Raw genomic sequence first — 20263 nt, 5'->3', positions numbered from 1 at the left:
AGTAATAAATTTATATAGCTTTATTTATATATTTTTATTAAGCTTAGTTAGTAATTTTAGTACCTAAACTTTTTATTCTATTTATTTCAGTTAGTTCCCAAAGCAACATTTTCAAGTTTTTCATCTAATATTTATATTTTATTTCAATTACAGGAAATCATTTTGAGTTTGAACTGAAGCAAACAAGTGTGAGAAAGGCATTCTGGAATTCAAATCACGAGAAAGGCATTAGTATAAAAGACAAGTATTAAACTAAGGAAATTAGGATGAGATTAATTAGAAAGTTCTAAGTGATACAAGAGTGAAACCTTCCTTTAACCAGCCTATATTTGACCAAAAATGCACATTATATTCTTTACAGCTCCACAGAGAGACCTCTCAGTTCAAAGCCATGCGCATCCAGAGAAGTCCCTACAGGACAATAGAATGATGACACATGGGTGTGTCAGAACAGAGCGACAAGAGAGGAGATCAAACATCAAACCACTGTTTCCACAAAAGGCTGGGCTTCAACTCCCACACTAGGATGTAAAGCGGAGCGCCTTCATTGAAAGACCAGGTGTTAAGCTCTTTGTGTGGCATGTAGAGTCCTCCCGGCCCAAGCATTGTGCGCCTCAATTATGAAGGCATCTCCTCGGCTCGCTGGTGGCATTAAAGCAGCGGAAGTGCTGAGGGGGGGAGAGAGGTATAGCTTTCCGTCTCTTTCTGATGATGCCGATATTTCCATGGGAAGTAAGACGGATGTAACTCAATTTCAGGCGACGTGATGCATGTGCCAGAAAGCAATTATCCAATTATCCTGTCATCCGGCACCTCGGAGGATGGGAGCAGCGGGTGAGATAGATAAGAGTTCCCACTCTGAGTCGATACCTCAGAGGCTGTATGCTGTATGAGGATGGGGGCCAAAAACCTACCAGATTGATTCTGGAGGTTTAGTATGACTTCAATAACTTGGGTATGTGCACTAGATGAGGCAGATACTTGTGACCCTGGAGCACAAATCCAGCCAGGAGTAGCACGGGTATATTTGTTGCAACAGCCAACAATACATTGTATGGGTCAAAATTATCGATTTTTCTTTTATGCCAAAAATCATAAGGATATTAAGTAAAGATCATGTTCCATGAAGATATTTTGTAAATTTCCTACCGTAAATATATCAATTTAATTTTTGATTAGTAATAGGCATTGCTAAGAACTTCAACTTAAAAGCCAGTTTTCCTTAATATTTAGATTTTTTTGCACCCTCAGATTCCAGATTTTCAAATAGTTGCACTTCAGCCAAATATCATCCTATCCTAACAAACCATACATCAATGGAAGGCTTATTTATTCAGATGATGTATAAATGTCAATTTTTATAAAATCGACCCTTATGACTGGTTTTGTGGTCCAGGGTCACATTTGTCCTCATTTCAAGTTATATTTAGAATCGATGGTATCTTGAGTGTCCTGCCCTGATGATGGTAGAAGAATCTTTTCAGAGCTTTCCATAGTAAATCAAGTCATGAAGAGCATTTACTGGCAATTTAAAGGTTTGATTTTAGTCAGATTAAAGCAATAAATGAAACACTTTGGTATAGGGACCAAATCTCACTATTAACTATTTGCATGCCTATTGTTAATATATCAGCTATTTATTAGCACTTATGAAGCCACGTAAATACTTAAGACCAACTGTTTTTTTGTAATGTCAGACTAAAGGTCCTTGCACACCGAGTCCGAAATTTTTGCACGTTAAAAAATAAATACGATCTCACGTTGTGTCAGTCACATTTACAGGTTCGATTTTCTGCGTTTTCGCATCCGCAGCATGCATTTTGATAGGAAAGGATGATGAATACGAAAAACCTTAAAGCTGCATTGACATTTGGCAAAATTTTGCAGACAAAAAGTCCATTGTCTCATCAAGTTTAGCGATGAATCAAGCACATCTCACACGGAAGTATCTTGCAAAGCCAATGCAGCAAATTTGGCAAATATGCACTGGGAAACCTTTCATTCTCACGTGAAATTTCTAATCGCATAGATTCCTATAAAAATGACTGTAAATGTGGCTGCACAGTCTATGTGATTGATAATACATTAATCAGATTATAATTGGCCTCTGTTGTGCGTTTGCTGCGGTAGCTTGATTAGATTGGTGCTTGTAAACATACTTGCACAAAAAGTTCTGAAAATTTAAAAAAATTGTCGTCATAACTTACTCATCATCATAATGTCATTCCTTTATGACTTTGTCTTCTGTGAAACACAATGGAAAACATTTTGAAAAATGTCTCATCCTAAGTCCCAATTCACCTACTTATACTAAAAGTATGTTTTCTTTTTGTGAAGAAATTGTACATACTTTTAAATGAGTAGGAAAATAACAGGCAAGCTTTGGGACATACTGACGTCATATTTACATGTCACCATTTAAACTGCCCTGGCAATCATCTTGACAGTTAACATCCTTCAAATTTCGTTTCATTTCATTTCACACCATATTGGACAAACAAACTGGCACGTTGTCTAACCAGTTGCGTGTCTTTCAAGTCTGGAACTCACCTCATATGTTTGCATAATGATGAATTTAATAGTTAATGACCAAACGCATCTTTATTACAGTTCACAACATCCTTGCAGATGAATTATAATGCGGATAACATTAAATATTTTTTCCATCAGGTTAGATGCAGATTATTAATCACTCAAAACAATTTATCCAAAACATTTCTATTTAACTGTTGGCTTTGCATATCTGCCATGTTTGTAGTTTAACACATTTTATTCATCTAATCGAATCCTTGCCCAATGCTAATTATTGTAGGTTGATAGTGTGAGAATGTATCTGCACTTCAAATGTTCAACGTAAACCATCCTTTGGGATAATCATTTCACCATACTATGATTTGGGACACATCAATTGTTGAGAAGAGTTGAAAATTAGCTCTAGCTATAAACTCTTTTTGCATAGAATCAGTTACTAACTTGTTTTGTACTATGTTTAATTGCAATGTCCCTGTCAAATAAAAGAGAAAATAAATAAAATAATAAATAATTCTAATTTCAAAGACTATTTAGGACAGACAGTCTGCGAATTGGGACGCAGCATTAGTGTTCTTTTTTCTTGTCAGTACAATGAAAGTAAATGGGGTCCAACACTGATTGAGAAGAAAGAAGAAAGTCAGAAACTCATTCAGGTTTGCAATGACACGAGGGTGAGTAAATGATCCCAGAATGCCATTCTGTCAAAATCGTTAGTATTGTTTTCTTTGCACAAAAAAAGTATTCTCGTAGCTTCATAAAATTACGATTGATCGACTGATGTCACATGGACTATTTTAACAACGTCTTTAGCTTTCTGGGCTTTCAACGAGTCAGTTGTGTTGCTGTCTATGCAGGATCAGAGAGCTCTCAGATTTCATCAAAAATATCAAATTGTGTTCCGAAGATTTTTGGGTGAACTAACACTTTAAGATAAAAGGCTATGGACCGTTTCACCTGTTTTATTATCTAATGGCGAGTTCACACTGCACGATTTTCAAACTCGTCGGATCGCCGTTGTTTTCACACTGCATGACTGCATCTGGGGTAGCATTCGGTTTTCACATTGCACGATGGATCGGCGACAGGGGGTTTCACATTGCACGATTTCACAATAGGAAGAATCGCCGACAACTCTGTCTGATCCGCAAGCTTCGTTTCACAACAAAACACACACGAGAAGTGATAAGGAAATACGCGAGAACCTGCGTGTATCAGACTGGAGTTCTCGACTGGAAGTATTAAAAAAAATATAGGCCGCAAATTGTCTGTGCGCTGATTTCCAGCTACAAAAAAAAAAAAAAAAAACAGATTATGCAGGGAACAGGGATTGTGTGTTCTGCAAAGAGAGGTAAATAATAATTTTGCAGTAATGCTGATGTTGCGGCTGGTCAAGCAGATGTTTGTGCTTGTTTCTGTATGATATAATTGTACATATATCTATTAAAACACTGATATTCTGGTCTATAACTCCTCCTCAAACTTCCCTCTGCCTTGTTTCTTTGTCTCTCATTGGCTGAAGGTCATCGCCGATGTAGTTTTCAGTCAGAAATCATTGCACAAAGCGTGACTGCGAATCGCCGACAGCTCTAGATATTTAGCATGCCAAATATTTTGCGAGCGTTGGCGATTCCCTCAGATCGCATCTTTGATAATTCACACTGCGTGATTGTCACTCGCGTGAACGAGCACCGATTTGCCTCCGATCTCAGGCATTTGTCGGCGATTTATCAAAACCTGTCGGCGAGTGACAAGGGCGGGAAAAATCGTGCAGTGTGAATTCGGCATAAGTCGGATCAGTATTATTTATGCTCAGAGCCAAGGGTGAGGGATGAGTTATGTATTCCCTCAATATTTAGGGATTTGTTTGGAGACAACGAACAACATATCTGAATAAACATCGACTCTTTCTTCTAACAGCTCTTCACAGGTCCATTAAAGTTGAACAATAAAGAAGTGAACAATAACAACGTTTTAACGACCACAGCCTCGAATGCTTGACACCTGTCCTTAATGAATTACTTTGAGACAAATGTGACAAATTGCCTCATGGACCTTCGTTTGAAATCTGTACATTTGCGTCATATAGTGTTTCAAGTGGACGAGTTATTGTGTGTGTGTGTGTGTGTGTGTGCTGGACGGGGCTTCCACCCCGAGTCCCTCGGGAAGAGGAGTCGAGCCCTGCAGTCATAACCATTGCCTCCCTGTGGCCAGAGAGGCATCTGTTGAGTAATCTCTCTGAAAGGCGATCTAGTTCGCCTGCTGTTCACTTAATGGGATTGTTTCTGTAACACCTCAAAGACGTGCACCATCTTGAGATTATAAAGAGGGGTTTGGAGGAGAGGAGAGCACCACAAAAACAGATCTGTGAGGAGATCAGGGTCGGAGCTAAGCTCGTAATGTGGGAGTGAACTGAGTAATGGAAAAGTTATGGCAAGTCAATCGCTTCGACAGTTTGAGACTCAAATAGAATTTAATTTAAGAATACATTTTAAAGAAAAAATCATATCATAACACCACTTCTCTGTATATACGCCTCCAACCAAACAAAAGTTACGTTAAGTAATTTTAACAGGGTTTCTGGAGGTTTCATGAAAGTGTTTTAAGACTTCTTAAGACCAAGAAATGAAAATTTAGGGAATAAATTCAAGGTCAATATGGTTGCAACCTCCAACAGATCTCTTAATTTTTTATTTATTTGACAAAAAACGCTTAAGGCTTGAACAGCTCTGCTCACAAACACTAAAATATGGAAATAACTTTTACAGTATCTTCTGGTTGCACTTGAAAACATTCCAAGACAGATTTACTTAAGAATAAATTGTCATAAGAAGTCTTGTTTCCTGCAGAATTGATCAAAATGAACGAGTTAATGATTTAAAATGAACAAATAAAAGCTAACGGGCTAAGAAAAATAAACTTAATTCAAAAGGGAAACATTTTCATATTTAAACTCACTTCATTTTAACTAGACTTAATTTCTTCATTTTGAATCTCAAATAAATTTATCTTGATTTAAGGATGTTTAGATATTTGCATTTAAAAAAATCAAGACAAAAATACAGGAAAGATAGTTTTTTTTGAAGGCATGCAACATTTAATGACTATGAATGTAAGACTATATTATCTGATTTAAAAGCTTTTATATCCTTAATACGTGGAATGGCAAGACTTTTTAAGACCTTTTTAAGACCCTGTTTAGTACATATATGAAATGTAGAAAGTATTTTTCATATTTAGATTATCTAAATGACTAGAGTCTGTGAGAATCTTTTGCCAGACGGAAATAGTCGGATTGTTTTGACAAACATTAGCACACGAAAAACCCCAAACTCCAAGTATAAGCAATATTTAATAGTGATGCTTTCCTCAGAACAGCATAAAATAATTGATGCTATGGAAAGAGGACAACATGGCATATGACGACCTATCAAGTTCATGGACGGACAGGTGATGGGCAGGTGTCCACTTGCACACGGTGATAATAGGAGGCGTGCGAGTGGGATATAAAGAGTGAGAGAGAGAGACCCCAAAAAAAGCACTGTGGGGCGTAATGGGAGCCCACTCAAAACATCACACCTCCGCCGCTGCTCAGGGGCCGTGATGAAGCTCTCACTGTCACACTGATACACGTCCCCATCCTCCACTCTTTTGTGTGACACAAAAGAACCGGCAAAAGATGGCTTTCCCCAATGTGAAACGGACAGCTGTTTGTCATTCAGGTACAATGTAAAGACAGGAGGTATAAGGTAACTAACCAGCAACCCACACCAAAAAAAAAAAAAAAAAAAAAAAACTTGACTTGTGCATCCCTTGCAGGATTACATTCTAACCTTGGATGCATCATTTGACATGATGTCTTTGTTGTAAAAAAAAATAATTTTTAAAAATAAAAAAAGTTCAGGGGATGACAAAACAACTTTGTTGTTAATCACAACACTAAAGGAAAGAACTGGTTAATATACAAATATATTAATATATAACAACAACAATAATAAAAAGATGACATTAAATGAAATTTAATAAATTTAATATTTATAGTTTTATTATTTTAAGTTATTTATATGTTATGTTACAAAGTTAAAGTTATTTATATTACATTTCAGATTTTCTTTATCTTTCTAGATTATTATTATAAAAAGTATATACACTTTATATATTTAGCATAATAAAAAGTGCATGTTTAATATATCACACACATACATATATATACGCACACACACACACACACACACACACACACTTATATATATATATATACACATATATATATAAAAAATTCTACTATAGTATTATATTTACTTAATAATCTTTAAATTACTTAATGTATCGATACACAATACAAGTCTGGCCTTAAATGCGCTTGTCCCACATGAGCACTTGTGTGCCAACCACTAGGCACAACGGTGACTCCAACAAGCCGTGTGATATTTTAGCTGGAATGACTGAACGTTCTGCTGTGTGTCTTGATCTGGCGTCAAAGGTTGAGGATAAATAAAACTCTTACGTGTCAAACACAAGGGGCCTAGAGCCGCGATATATCACATTAAACCAGAACAGATGACAACCAATAAAGGATAATATAGAGTCCAAGTGTCCCGCAGCCGCACTGAACCATTGCTGTTGATAATCGCTGTATTTTCAATTTCTTTTAAGAGTCTTTTAAATAGCGAAATATGACTAAATACGAGGACAGACGGAGGCTCTGGACCCGCTTCTGCTGAAAAACTATGTTGTGACCTCTGCACGGTTCAGCCAACCATCTTAGTTTTAATTAAAAATCTTTCATAACGGCAAGAATTATGGAAGTGCCGACTGGAAAATAGTTGGCGGTTGCGTGAATGAAACACTGCGCACCAAAATGAGCAAAGACATAAATAAGAAGCACGGGGGCGTCCATGGCAAGACTATCCAAACAAGTCCCAGGTTTCCTTAAAATGTGAACGAATGACCAAAATTGCACATTTAGACATACATTACTTATAAACATCTATAGATGAAGAAATATAAGCAACATGTTCTTTTCCAATAAGAGCCAAGGACACGGTAATTAACAAATTTACAGTTTCCAATATTGCTAATTTCGCTGACTGTTATAGATTGTGTCGTATAAATCACAGGTAAACTGTGGTTTCCTTTTTAATGTAAACCGAATGAAAGTTGTTTAAAAAATAGTTCCCCACGTGAACAGTTAATTCAATTAAATACATCAAGCTCCACAATCTAGACAGGCCTCATTATGTGGGCTGCACCTGACGTGTGTCGCGCGGCTGTGTGTTTATCACACTGTCAGGCAGAGAAATAGGTGGCCGCAGCCAAGGCTAATGATTTAGAGGTAGCAGTGGGGGTTTAAATATTACTCGCTGAAAAAAGGTTCGAATGAAGCAGGCCCAGGGGCCAAAGGTGCGACATATAGCACCAACAGTTGTCAGCCGTACAAAGAAACCCAGTGTGAAAGCCAATCTCATATTGCGGTGAGAGATCCCGCATTTAACAAGCTGCGTTCAGAGGAAAGGCACTCCGTCAAGCCCAGAGACAAGGCAGGGTGATCTCACCCCACGCCATATACACAAACACTATCAGCGTTGATTCGCTGTAGCCTTTTACGGTCCCACAAACTGGGGAAAATATGGGAAAGTTGGTGTTGATCCCCTCAACCTTTACGGATATGAAAAATGATGTGCAAAATCATAAAATGAAATGCATGCCATAAAAATGAACTTGAACGAAGTGTGTGCGTACTCCGTTTGTGTGAGAAACATGGCAAGAGTGAAATTATTTACATTTACAATATTCAAGTAATATTTTAAGCTTTCAAAAAACAATGAATAATAAATGTAATAATTCATATTTGTATATAAAATCAGAGTGAAATGCTATATTCTGTTAGCTTTTTTGTAATAATTGAAAAAAAAAAAAAAACTGGTATTTTGGAAAACAAATAAATAATGAAAAATAAGCTCATCTACAATAAAATCAAACAGTTTTATAACAACTATGTATAATTTATCTTTTTTTTTATTTTTATAAATAGTAAAAAATAAGCACATTCAATTCAGAATTAGTTAATAAAATATATGCAATAAAAGTAAATAGTCTTGTCCATATTTTTCACTCACACACACGTCTAACACTATTTACATTAAGCACTTTTTCAATTTTTTCAAGTAATGTTTTGTAGTTTACCTTTCAATAAATATAATGAATGTAAGAATTTGTATTTGTATAGAAAATTAGTATGAAATGTTATATTTTTGCTTTATTTGTATGTATTATAGAAATAATAAGAATTGGATTTACTTGTGGCAAATTAAATTATATCAGTTTTTTTTAAATAAGTCAATTATTTTAAATAAAATTTGCAATAAATAGATAAAATTGTTATAAAGTATTAAATAATTTGAATATTACTTATTTAATAATTAAAAAAAATTATAATTATCCAACTGAATTTGGCCTTTTATATATAAATATATTTATTTTTTCTTTATTTTCATTGAGCACATTAAGACGTTAAGTCACTTTCATATTTAAAAGCACATGCAATTTATACATTTAATTTGCATTTCTATCAAAACTCTCCATTTTCACAATGGACTTCTGTGTTTTTTAGTGGGGGAGACTCACCACCTCCTCGTCGGACAGCTCCCGCCCTTGAATGCTGCTGCTGTCCCGCACTGCCTGCTGGTGCCTCTTCCCCTTAATGTGACTGAACAGGTGGACCTCAGAGGTGATCTGCAACACAAACACAGAGGTCGGAGATCATGTGAGGCGATTCGCCAACTATAAAGCCATGGGCCTGAAAAATACCGCACAATGCGTTTCGGCATCGTTGACGGCCTGACAGTTCTCAGGTATCAAGACATATGTTCCAACCCTTTAAAGCTAAATATGATCCCTTGATCCTGACGGACATCTGCACAGCTGCCAGACACCTCTCATAAAAGCCAGAAAATCAGAAAACACTGGTGAATAACTGATAAGTAAAATGACCAAAGAGCTTTGACAACTCAGTTTTGAATGTATCGGCGCCTCAAGCACTGTTTTTCACCAGCTCAAATATCTCCGCTTGAGTTTGTAGGGCAGCTCATCTGTCCTAAAACTCAAGAGGTCATGTGAAAGCATATAAGACTCTTATTACTCTATTATTCATGTAATGGTTCGGTTCATCATGAGAAACTGGGCTGGTATAGCTTAAAAGTAGTGATTGACCGATATTGATTGTTTTATAACCAATACCAATTATTTGCTTGTTTATGTGCCCGATAACCGATATGTAGAACTGATATTTATTTACTGTTATATAGTAAATAAATAACTGAGTGAAGTCCTTAGTAAGTCATCTTAACAACAACAAAAAAGGTTGTTCTTTCATGTTAAATTTAATCTTCATATTATAACAATAAAAACATTTTATTTATAAAAAGCATCATCAGAAACACTGATGTTAACAATAAGCAAAAGAATGTCTATTGTTTTCAAATGGAGAAAACAGTCATATCAACATTTTAAACTACCTGTTTTAGGTTTATAAGCCGTTTAATAGGCTAAAGAGTGAAGAATAATTCACTGGATAATGTTAATTTACTGAATAATATTCTCTGGAATATTTAAATTTATTGCATTTCTCAGCTGGTATGTTATATCAGAATTCTTAATGTTTTTGTCCTTCTAGATTATAAAATGCATGCTGACAGAGTGGTTTATCCATTTAACGTTACACAGAACTATACTTAAACTGCGATCGCTCGCGGAGATAATTCATTTCCATAGAGATGTATTTATTTAGATGTTTATTTGGTGAAATAATGATTATATAATAAATGTTAATATAATTTAGCGTGTTTCAAACAAGTGAATCTTGTTAAAAGTTACATGCGGTGGCCGTGCTGGAGCATTTCTTGAGCATCAAACCGCTGAGTGAACAGCAATATGAAAGCGGCTTCACGAGACTAATGATGAGCACATACAACAGAGAGATATTTCAATTCAGCGCTTTTTTTCCAACATGCGCTCATTCATGGCTGTATTATTTAATTCATGCAAAGTTACGTCTTTATTGGGAGAGGACTTGACGGATTATCTACGTGACTCCGTGAGTTTGTCTCTATTTCTTAGAGCCAAGCTGCATAAACTGCATATCAGTTTTATGTAACATCTAATTTGTGCATTAATCCCTGTTATGTTAAATAAAGTTTACAAACTACAGCAAATAAAGTACCTGTGCATGCCGTTGTTGTTGTCTCGTCTCCCATAAGACGCGCTGTAATGGCGATCCTGCGTGCAATTCTCAAAACAACCACAAGATGGCGTTTATTGGTGAATCCGATATTACAAACCCGATATCCGATTATGGTAAAAAGTTAAATATCGGGAAATCGATATATCGGTCGATCTCTACTTAAAAGATCAGGGCTGGTAAGCAAAAGATTGATGTTCAAACCCCATAAGGGCTCTAAAACTCTCACCACCATCAAAACATCTCCTTTTATGTTTCACACATGAAAGTCATACAGGTATGATCACTATTGTGCACTTTAAATCTTTTTTTGTGCTACATATAAGACAAAACGTTATCCAGGATTGGAATGACAAGAGGTTGAGTAAATTAAGAGTTCAATTCTTGGGTTAACTTTTCAAACAACCGATAAGGTTGTGGGGTTAAAACCCCAGAAAAGATGCACTGACTTAAGACAGTTAAAGGACTAGTGCTTCCAAAAATCATTTACTCACCTTCTTACGGTTCAAAAACCATAATGGAATTACATGATGGTGAGTAAATTGACCAATTTGAACTTTTCCGATAACCAGAAAAGTTGTGAGTTCAAACCTCAAAAAAAGTGATGTATGAACTATGGACAATTGTGCCCATGACCAAAATAGTAAAAAAAAAAATAGATCTGTTAACTCCAAAAAAAAAAAAAGACAAAATTAATCTATATAACTTGCCTAGAAGGATTTTAATCTTTTTTTTGTGTTGCGTATAAGACTCAACGTTATTCAGGAGTTAAATTTGAGTTCAATTCTTGGGTGAAATTTTCCAAAAACCAGAAAGGTTGTGGGTTCGAATCTCAGATAAGGTGAAACATGAACTATCCAATCATGCCCTCGATCAAAATAAATAAATATAGAGTTAAGTCCTGAGTTAAGGCTGTGGGTTCAAACCCCAGAAAAAGTGATCATTATTGTGCACTGACTCAAAAATCATTTACTCACCTTCATACTGTTTAAAAACCATGATGGAATGACATGTTGGGGAATAAATTATGACAATTTTCATTTTTGGGGAACTTTTCCTGATAACCAGAAAGGTTGTGGCTTCAAACCTCAAAAAAGCAATGTATGAACTATCCACAACTGTGCCCATGTTCAAAACAATTTAAAAAAGTTCTAACTCCAAAATGGCGTACTGTGTGAAATGTGTGAAATAATCTATATAACCAGCCAGAACAAATTTTTATCTTTTTTTTGTGCTACGTATTATTCAGGATTAGAATGAGATGAGGGTGAGTAAATTCGAGTTAAATTCTTGGGTGAAATTTTCCAATAACTGAAAGGCTGTGGGTTCGAATCTCAGATAAGATGAAGCATGAACTACCCACAATCACGCCCTTGATCAAAAGAACTAAATAGAGTTAAGTCCATATAGTCCATTTTATGAAAGTCAATGGGATCAAAACTCTCAAGCACCAAAAAGGGAAGGTGTAATTAATCTATATGATCTGATGGGTAAAATTTTTTGATAACGCTTTATTTTAAGGTGTCCTTGTTACACGTTACATGTACTTACTATTTTAATAACAACAATAGTTAATTATGCATAATTACAAGCAAGTAACTCTAAGTCAAACCCTAATCCGAACCATATAGTAAGCACATGTAGTTAATTAATATTACTCAGTACTTGTATAATTACACTGTAAAAAGTACACCTTAAAATAAAGTGTTATAGCCGTTTTTTGTATTTCATGGAAGAAAGTCAGTCACACAGGTTTTGAAAAGCTTAAGGAAAAATAAAATATAAATAAATGAAAATGTTCATTTATGGGTGAATTTCTCTTGCAATAAAGGGTTGTTGGTTCAAACCCCAGAAAAGGTGATGCACATCACTTTTGTGCCCTTGATCAAGACTGGAGGAGGAATAATACACCAATTAATCATTTACTTACTTTCATATCATTTAAAAACCGACATGACTTTCTTCTATGGGAAAAAAATGATATATTCTGAAGAATGTTTCAGCTAGTTTTGTCTATACTATGAAATTCAATGGAGCCCAAAGTGCTAAAAAGGGCATAAAGGAAATGTTAAAATCTATATATCTTGAATTTTTCTAATTTATCTTTTTTGTGTTTTCAAAAAAGATAAAATATAATATATGTTTGAAACTAACCCTTAAACCTTGCGTTACTCCAAGAGGACTGAACCTGAAAGGTGCTTTGCATGAAAGTGACCCATGTGAAAAATCTGTACTAGAATTAAACCGAAAAGTTTTTTTCCTATATCAGGTGAGGACAACAGTATCTGGACGCTTGTGTTGTTTGTCTCCTTTGAGTCCTGGAGTCGAGCCCACACAGGACAGTCTGTGTATAATGTCATTAACTAGAGTGCTTCCTGCTGACCTAAAGATGATCTCTGGTGTCAGAGCCTGGCCAAGGTCATCTGACATTTTTAACAAGATTTCATTCTCCCCAGCGCTTAATCTGATGTCAGTTTGAAGCTCCAAGGTGTCTGGCCCCAGTTGCAGTAAAAGCAAGGCGCGTCAGAGATAAATGCGGCCACTCAAAGATTTGTTGCCTGTCGCTTGAAAAGCATAATCACGCCCAGCTATTAATCTCCGCCCATAGTTCATGTTTAATTAATGCAGTTAAATTCTCATTTACATGCATTCTCTATGAAAATCCTCTGAATCACCTTGTGGTCTGTGATTTTATGTACTCTGCCAGGCAAAGCAACCTTGCAGGAATCTCTGCACTCATGTTTGGAGTGGCTCAAATATTCCTGATCTCATACTGGGACAGAATTCCTAGTTTTCCTCATGTCTATGGCCCTGAATGTATTAAAACCAATCAAATGGATAAGAGAGAATCCCGTAATGCAGTACCTACCACAACGTTACAGAGTGAGCAATGCTTCTTCCGTTCATAAGGGGTGAGTTTGGGGGCGTAGTCTGTGTTGGCGTGTCTTCCGCTGCTCAGCTCAGCAGCCTTTTCTTTCCTCTGCTCGATCTGCTCCATGTGTCGACGGCTGCTCTCATCATGCTGAAAATTTAGTCTCATTTTACTTTTAGTTAAGTAACTCTACAGTAAATCTAAGATAGTAAGATTTAGTAAAATTGTAATGCATGAAGTAAGCATTTCTCTAAAATTTCTGAACTCATTATATAGGCCTACTCCTGGAGAAAACAAATATCAATGATATAATATGAATGTTTTTTGAAGGCTTGAACAAGCAATACTATATTTATTCATTGATGAAAAGGCCAACTGATGTTCATCATAGCTTTTGTCAATAAAACTGTTATTTATTTAGTTATCGCCCCGTTTTCTTCAGTGACAAAATGTTAACAAAAAATAATTAACACTGCGTAACAGCAGTTTTGTCCAAGGTACAGTGGATAAGATAGTTTACCTTCATCTGGATTTTCTTCTGTAGTTCCTCCATGGCTTCCTGTTGAGCCGCACTGAGCGCAGCCAAACGCTCCTCACGGTCCCTACGGTGTGCACAAAAAAAGAAACATTCAGATAGGACATGCAAAAAGACAACACATCTAACCCATACAGATCTCACAGTATTCAGTCTATAAAAGGTTTATGTGACTTTTTAGATTATCATCAAACAGCCCAAGAATTCAAAGTTTTAACCTTATTTACGTCTTATCTAGTTTAACTTTCCTGTTAAAGTTTATAAAGTGGTTCTAATGCAAGAAACAACACACACTACCATTCAAAACTTTGGGGTCAGTAATATTTCTTAATGTTTTTGTCTCTTATGCTCACCAAGGCCGCATTTATTTGATCAAAAATACAGTAAATATAGGAATATTGTGAAATTATTACAAATAACTTAAGTTTCCTATGCTAAAATATTTCAAAATGTCAATGCTGAATTTTCAGCTTCTAGTCTTTGGTGTCACATGATCTTTCAGAAATTATTCTAATATGCTGAATTCCTACTCAAGAAACATTTCTGATTATTATCAATGTGGAAAAAAGTTGTGCTGCTTAATTTTTTTTATTGAAACCGTGACAATTTATTTTTCCAGATTGTTTTGGGGATTCTTTCATGAGTAGAAAGTTTAAAAGAACAGCATTTGAGATCTTTTGTAACATAAAAAAAAAAAAAAAAAAAAAAGACATTCATACAGATTTGGAACTGCTTGAGGGTGAGTAAAAGATGACAGAATTTTCATTTTTGGGTGAACTATCCCTTTAAGGGTTACACAAAACATTCCCTAAATCAGGCTGTTTTTCATAGCCTAATTCCCCTTGAGTTCTTTGCGCTGGTCTTTCTGTCCTTGTGTTTAGCTGAATCAGGATTCTGGTCTGTTTGGCAGGACTCGATGCTGACCTGGCTCTCTCCCGTGCAGCGTCTTCTCTCGCCCTCTCCTTCTCATGCCGCTGTTGCTCAATTCTGGCCTCTTGTTCCCGTCTCTTCATCAGAAGCTCCTCCACCCGTGCCTGCCGGTCCGCTTCCAAGGCCCGCTTACGCTCCTGAAAAATCGATTAATCATATAGTCACACATTTAACACATTAAATAAATAAAAAGAACCAAGCTATACCTGAACGGCTTCATCCCTAGCTTGCTTTTCTTCCTGTCTCCGCTGGCGTTCCTCCTGCAGCTCATTAAGTCGTTGTTCGTACTCATTTAGTTTAGCCAGAACGTCGTGTCTCTTGTTCTGGGCTTCTAGAGTGTTGATGAATGCAATCTCATTCACCTAAACAAATCAATGAACTACTTTTGAACATTTTTTTGAAGAAAATATCCCAAGAAGTACTGATATCAGTACAGTAACACACTTAATCGGTTTTAGCCTCGTAAGTTTAGAACTTCTGACCTTTGCCTCCTCTTCCTGTGCTTTCTTCACGATGGCCTGGAGTTGAAGCTCTCGCTTGAATTCAGCATGTAGCAGCTTCTCCTCCATCATCCTCCTCCTCTGATCCAACAGCTCCTCTTTCCACTTCCTCACCTCCTTTTCCTGAGAAAAAAAAAAAGACACAAAAAGATCACATCCTGACAAAACAGTCTGCAGAAGTCAGACTTGTCAGGGGTGTGAATAACACATGTTAGTGGTCCACTTCATGTGCGGATATATAAATACTCAATATTGTCTTAGATCTCACTCCTTTGACAAGAATGGAGCAGAATAAAAACAAACACTTTCTTACCAGCATCAGATGTATGAGTCTCGCCAGAAGTGAATCACACTGAACGACTAAAATGGCTGTTAAGTGATTCTTTCAACATGTATGCGAACAGGATTTTCCCCTGCGGCCGAGGCGAAATGAGCTGTGTCTACAGGTGCTAAAGGGAAAAACATACCCTTTCCAACAGTTTCTGCAGCTTGTGGGTCTTCTCCTCTCTCAGTTTGTCTCGGAGCTGCTGGGCTTTGAGTTGCTTCTCTTCATGTTTCTTCTTCGACTCTGCAATGGTTCTGACAACAAACAGCAAAACTCATTTAATTGATTTACATGATACACAAGTTAATTAATCACAATTAAATCACATGCATTAAAATTCAAATTCACTAATAAATGAAGATGAAGATGAATATTGTGGCATATAAAAGCATTACAACAGTCATTACTATTCAATCGGAGTTTTAAGTTGACATCTCATAATTCCAATTTCTTTCCTCACAATAGTGAATTTACGGCACTGTTCTGACATTTTTCTGACAGTTTACATCTCATAATTCAGAGAAAGAAGTCAGAACTGCAAGATGTAAACTCATGATTCACAATTACACGGAAGCCAATTTCCTCTTTTGAACAAATAAGTGATTTTGAAAAGATATTTCTTGGAATTCTTGGAGTTTTGAGTTAACGCCACAATTGTTGGAAAAATTATCACTTTTTTTCTTAGAATCGAAGTTTCTTTATTTCTCTATTTTTGCGTTAACATCTCAGGATTTTTTGGGGGGGAGAGGGGGGGGTAATTAAAAATTTTCTTTCTTAGAATTAGTTTACATCTCGTAATTTTGATAAAAATAAAAGTTCAGGATTGCGACAAACTTACAATCAAGAGAAATAAAGTCAGAGTTGTGAGAAAGTAGCAAACTTTTTAGTTTCTTATTCTGTGGCAGAAACTGAATTCTACACAATGTCTATTTTCATTTACACAGCATTAAAACAAATTAAATTTTTAATTTTTGCACCACTAATGGCAAATTTTGCAGTCTTTTTGTTTAAGTGAATGTAACAACATTGCCGTAATGGTGAGTTTGGGAATAGGACTACTTTTTTCCCCCTAACAACAGAAGTGGTCAAATTTTTTTTTGCAATTCTTTTAAAAAAAATGACACTTCAACGGGTAATACTACCATGTTTCTTGGCAAAAACGATGTAAACTTTTAGAACAAACAAAGTTCTGTAATATTATTCTGTAACACACAGAACTATGAGACTTTGTTACCGTTTGCGTGAAGGAGAGGACAGCTTCTCGTGCATGTGAATGCCATGACCCGGCGGGCGGGCTGGCTCCTCCTCCACAATGTCACCCCAGGAGGTGCTCTGACGCCAAGGCTCTCGAGCTGTCAGAAAAGCAGGTGATGCAATATAGCACAGTTACAAGAAGTGTTAGACCGATATATCATACTTGTCACTTTGAGATTATCAGCATCCAGTGTTATGAGTGAAGCTTTTATGTAATTTGATCAAATGCAATTTCTACAAAGTCTGTATAACAAGCATACATGACAGCAAGAAAACTTTGCACTTGTTATTTTACAAGGTAAAAAAGTAGTGCTGTCAAACGATTAATCGAATCCAAAATACAAGTTTTTGTTTACATAATATGTGTGTGTATGGTGTATATTTATTATGTATATATAAATGCATACAAATGAAGTATATATTTTGAAAATATTTACATGTATATATTTATATATAAATATATTTAATATACAAATATAACATTTTACTTAAATATATACATGCATGTGTGTATTTGTATATACATAATAAATGTACACAGTACACACACACATATATTATGTAAACAAAAACTTGTATTTTGGATGCGATTAATCACGATTAATCGTTTGGCAGCACTAGTAAAAAGTAATAGGGAAGTCAAGTCCAAGTTTGAACAACAGAAGTCAAATTTTCAAGAAAATGTTGCTTAAAATAAATATTCATTTAATTCCAGCAATTTTAGCCATTTCGTTTTGTCATTAAATAAACAATTAACAGACTTATACATACAGTTATCAATGGCATCATTACCGTCATAATCAGCTAGCATCTCGCTCCAGTCTAAATTCAAGCCACAACTTCCACTTCCGATACTTGCCTTTAAGAGAGCAAAATAAAAATGACGCCACATTCAGGAAACACACATAAAAGAGCAAAGAAGATTGATGTTGTTGTAATTACATCAGCCGTATAAACCACTAGGGTAAATTGCTGACTTACAGAGAAGTCGCTCTCGTTGTCGGTCTCCAGTTCGTTGTTCTCCGCTTGGATCTCCCGCGTCAGCTGTTCCTCCTCAGCGATGGCACTTGCGATTGCCTCTTCGTTAGCTTTTTCCAGGCGGTCGGCCAGCTCTTCCTTCTTAGCCAAAACTTCAGCCATGGATTGGGGCTGACAACAGTCACAAAACACTGAAGTCACCACACCAGACAGAGGCACAAAACGAGCTGTACAGTGCCAAGTTAGCCACACCAGGCTCTTGAGTACATGCCCAGGCAGCACAACTTCAATTAGGACGCGGTGCAATCATTTCAGCACTTCATCTGAAATTAGGCTAGACTCAAATTTCTGAAATGCAACCAAATTTTAAATGCTTGGAAGCCTGCACACCAAGATGCTGTAAGAAACTGAACAGAGATAAAATGAAATGATAATCCAGGCACACGCCATAAACGCAATCAATCACAAAAACCACGCATGGGGAAGCATAATGAAATCATGCAGCACACAACCACAATAGGGACGAGGAGATGGGAAGGAGTTTTTTTTTTTTACAACATATTTAAGCAATAAGGTATGAGAGCCTATGTTGTTTTGTGAATATAGTCATGGTTAAAAAGTTATTAGCACTTTACTGTACTCTACACATATTTGTAGTTGGCAAAATAGGTTAATTTGGTTTTAAGGAATATGACAATGTAATCATGTAAATAAATATATATAAGTTTATCTATATAAATGTACACAATTCATCCATATGCATAAATGTGTACAGTATAAATCATTTTAATATAATATGTAATAGATTTATTTACTTTATTAATGATAAGCAAATTTATGTAAATTAGTTGTACAATTTTTTTTTATTTGGTCCATTTACAACAGTAATGGGGGCTTAAGAAAAGTTAAAAGGAGGCAGCAGGATGAGAATTTCAATCAATTCATTATTGTCGATATATTAAAATACTCTTATCTAATTTAAAATGCTAAAAAAAAATAAAAAAGAGATATGTAAACTGAAATTCTCCCCCCACCCCAAATATAACTGCTTTACAATACCTTTATTTTTCTGTCATGTGACCCGTGTGACACATACCTGCCACGTTTTTTTGTGTTTCAAAAGAAGATATTTTGAAGAACACTGGGGTCTAAACAACTTTGCACCCCATTGACTTTCGTTAAACAGACCAAAAATTCTATCAAAATATTTTCTTTTGTATTCCACAGAGAAAAAAGAAATGAATGCCGATTAAAACAACATGAAGACACAATTTGAATTTTTAGGGAAACTATCTCTTTAAGATGGCCATAAACCCTGTGTACCCCATTTTGCAAAATGCCTCTAGTGTTCTGGAGAATAGATACCTGTAGGCAAAAGGGGTTTATTCCAATTTTAGAGTGGTAACAAAAGGGGGATTTGTTGAGGGGCACACTTTTGCTCATACATTCCTTCCACGGGTGCACCTGTGGGTTTTCATGACTCGTGATGACTGGTAAATTGCCAAAATATTTTGGAAAAAGTATCCTACCCACTGCCATCAGAGGCCACGACACTTAACCCCACCTTTCAGAACCTGACGAGTGAACAGTATGCCGAGTGCCAATTTCAGACGGCCGTGGGAGAAGATGGAGACGCCCGGAGCTGCACTGAGGTCAGTGTCAAACGTCATGCTAACGAGCATAATAAGAGGTGGATTTCTCTCAACAGCTCGCCTGCTGGTCTTAGATCTGGAGTCTAAACAGAGCTGGGCTTATCTGACCCACCCAGAGAGGTGGTGTCTGGACCTCGGAAGCAATGATTCCAGATTCCGACACGACTGAGATTGTGCTCCTGTCTGGGCGTTTAAACCTCATCCATCTTCATTGTTTCAGAATGGGTTTTGTACAGAGGCCAACACCCGTTGAGTAATGGAAGCCGGTAGCTCACAGAAACTGCTGTGGGTCTAGCCTTAATTAACCCCTTGGAGGTTTCTTATAAGGACGAGACAGGAGACAAGCAGAATGCCAAAACAGGAGTCGCCGTCCCATCCCGTGTAAAGAAAAGCCATTTGGCCTATGTCTGTAGGTCAAGTAGTTAAACCAATCAATAGTCTTGAACTTC

At 36.3% G+C, this 20263-nt stretch overlaps 1 protein-coding gene across 2 annotated transcripts in view; it reads right to left on the bottom strand.

Moving 5' to 3' along the window:
* The window catches only part of LOC306868470 (S phase cyclin A-associated protein in the endoplasmic reticulum-like), a 107174-nt gene that overhangs the window by 63115 nt on the left and 23796 nt on the right, over nucleotides 1–20263 (bottom strand). For both annotated transcript variants that reach the window (XM_079414654.1, XM_079414653.1), the window contains exons 10-19: nucleotides 18166–18333; nucleotides 17977–18043; nucleotides 17165–17282; nucleotides 16073–16184; nucleotides 15588–15728; nucleotides 15312–15467; nucleotides 15100–15242; nucleotides 14161–14242; nucleotides 13638–13790; nucleotides 9157–9264 (exon numbers count right to left, since the gene is read on the bottom strand). In XM_079414654.1, coding sequence (XP_079270780.1) covers nucleotides 9157–9264; nucleotides 13638–13790; nucleotides 14161–14242; nucleotides 15100–15242; nucleotides 15312–15467; nucleotides 15588–15728; nucleotides 16073–16184; nucleotides 17165–17282; nucleotides 17977–18043; nucleotides 18166–18333 — 1248 coding nt within the window. The remainder of the gene's footprint in view (nucleotides 1–9156; nucleotides 9265–13637; nucleotides 13791–14160; nucleotides 14243–15099; nucleotides 15243–15311; nucleotides 15468–15587; nucleotides 15729–16072; nucleotides 16185–17164; nucleotides 17283–17976; nucleotides 18044–18165; nucleotides 18334–20263) is intronic.

This window comes from Barbus barbus (assembly GCF_936440315.1).
Source record: "Barbus barbus genome assembly, chromosome: 50".
NCBI lineage: Eukaryota > Metazoa > Chordata > Actinopteri > Cypriniformes > Cyprinidae > Barbus > Barbus barbus.
This window is presented reverse-complemented; position numbering and strand designations above follow the sequence as displayed.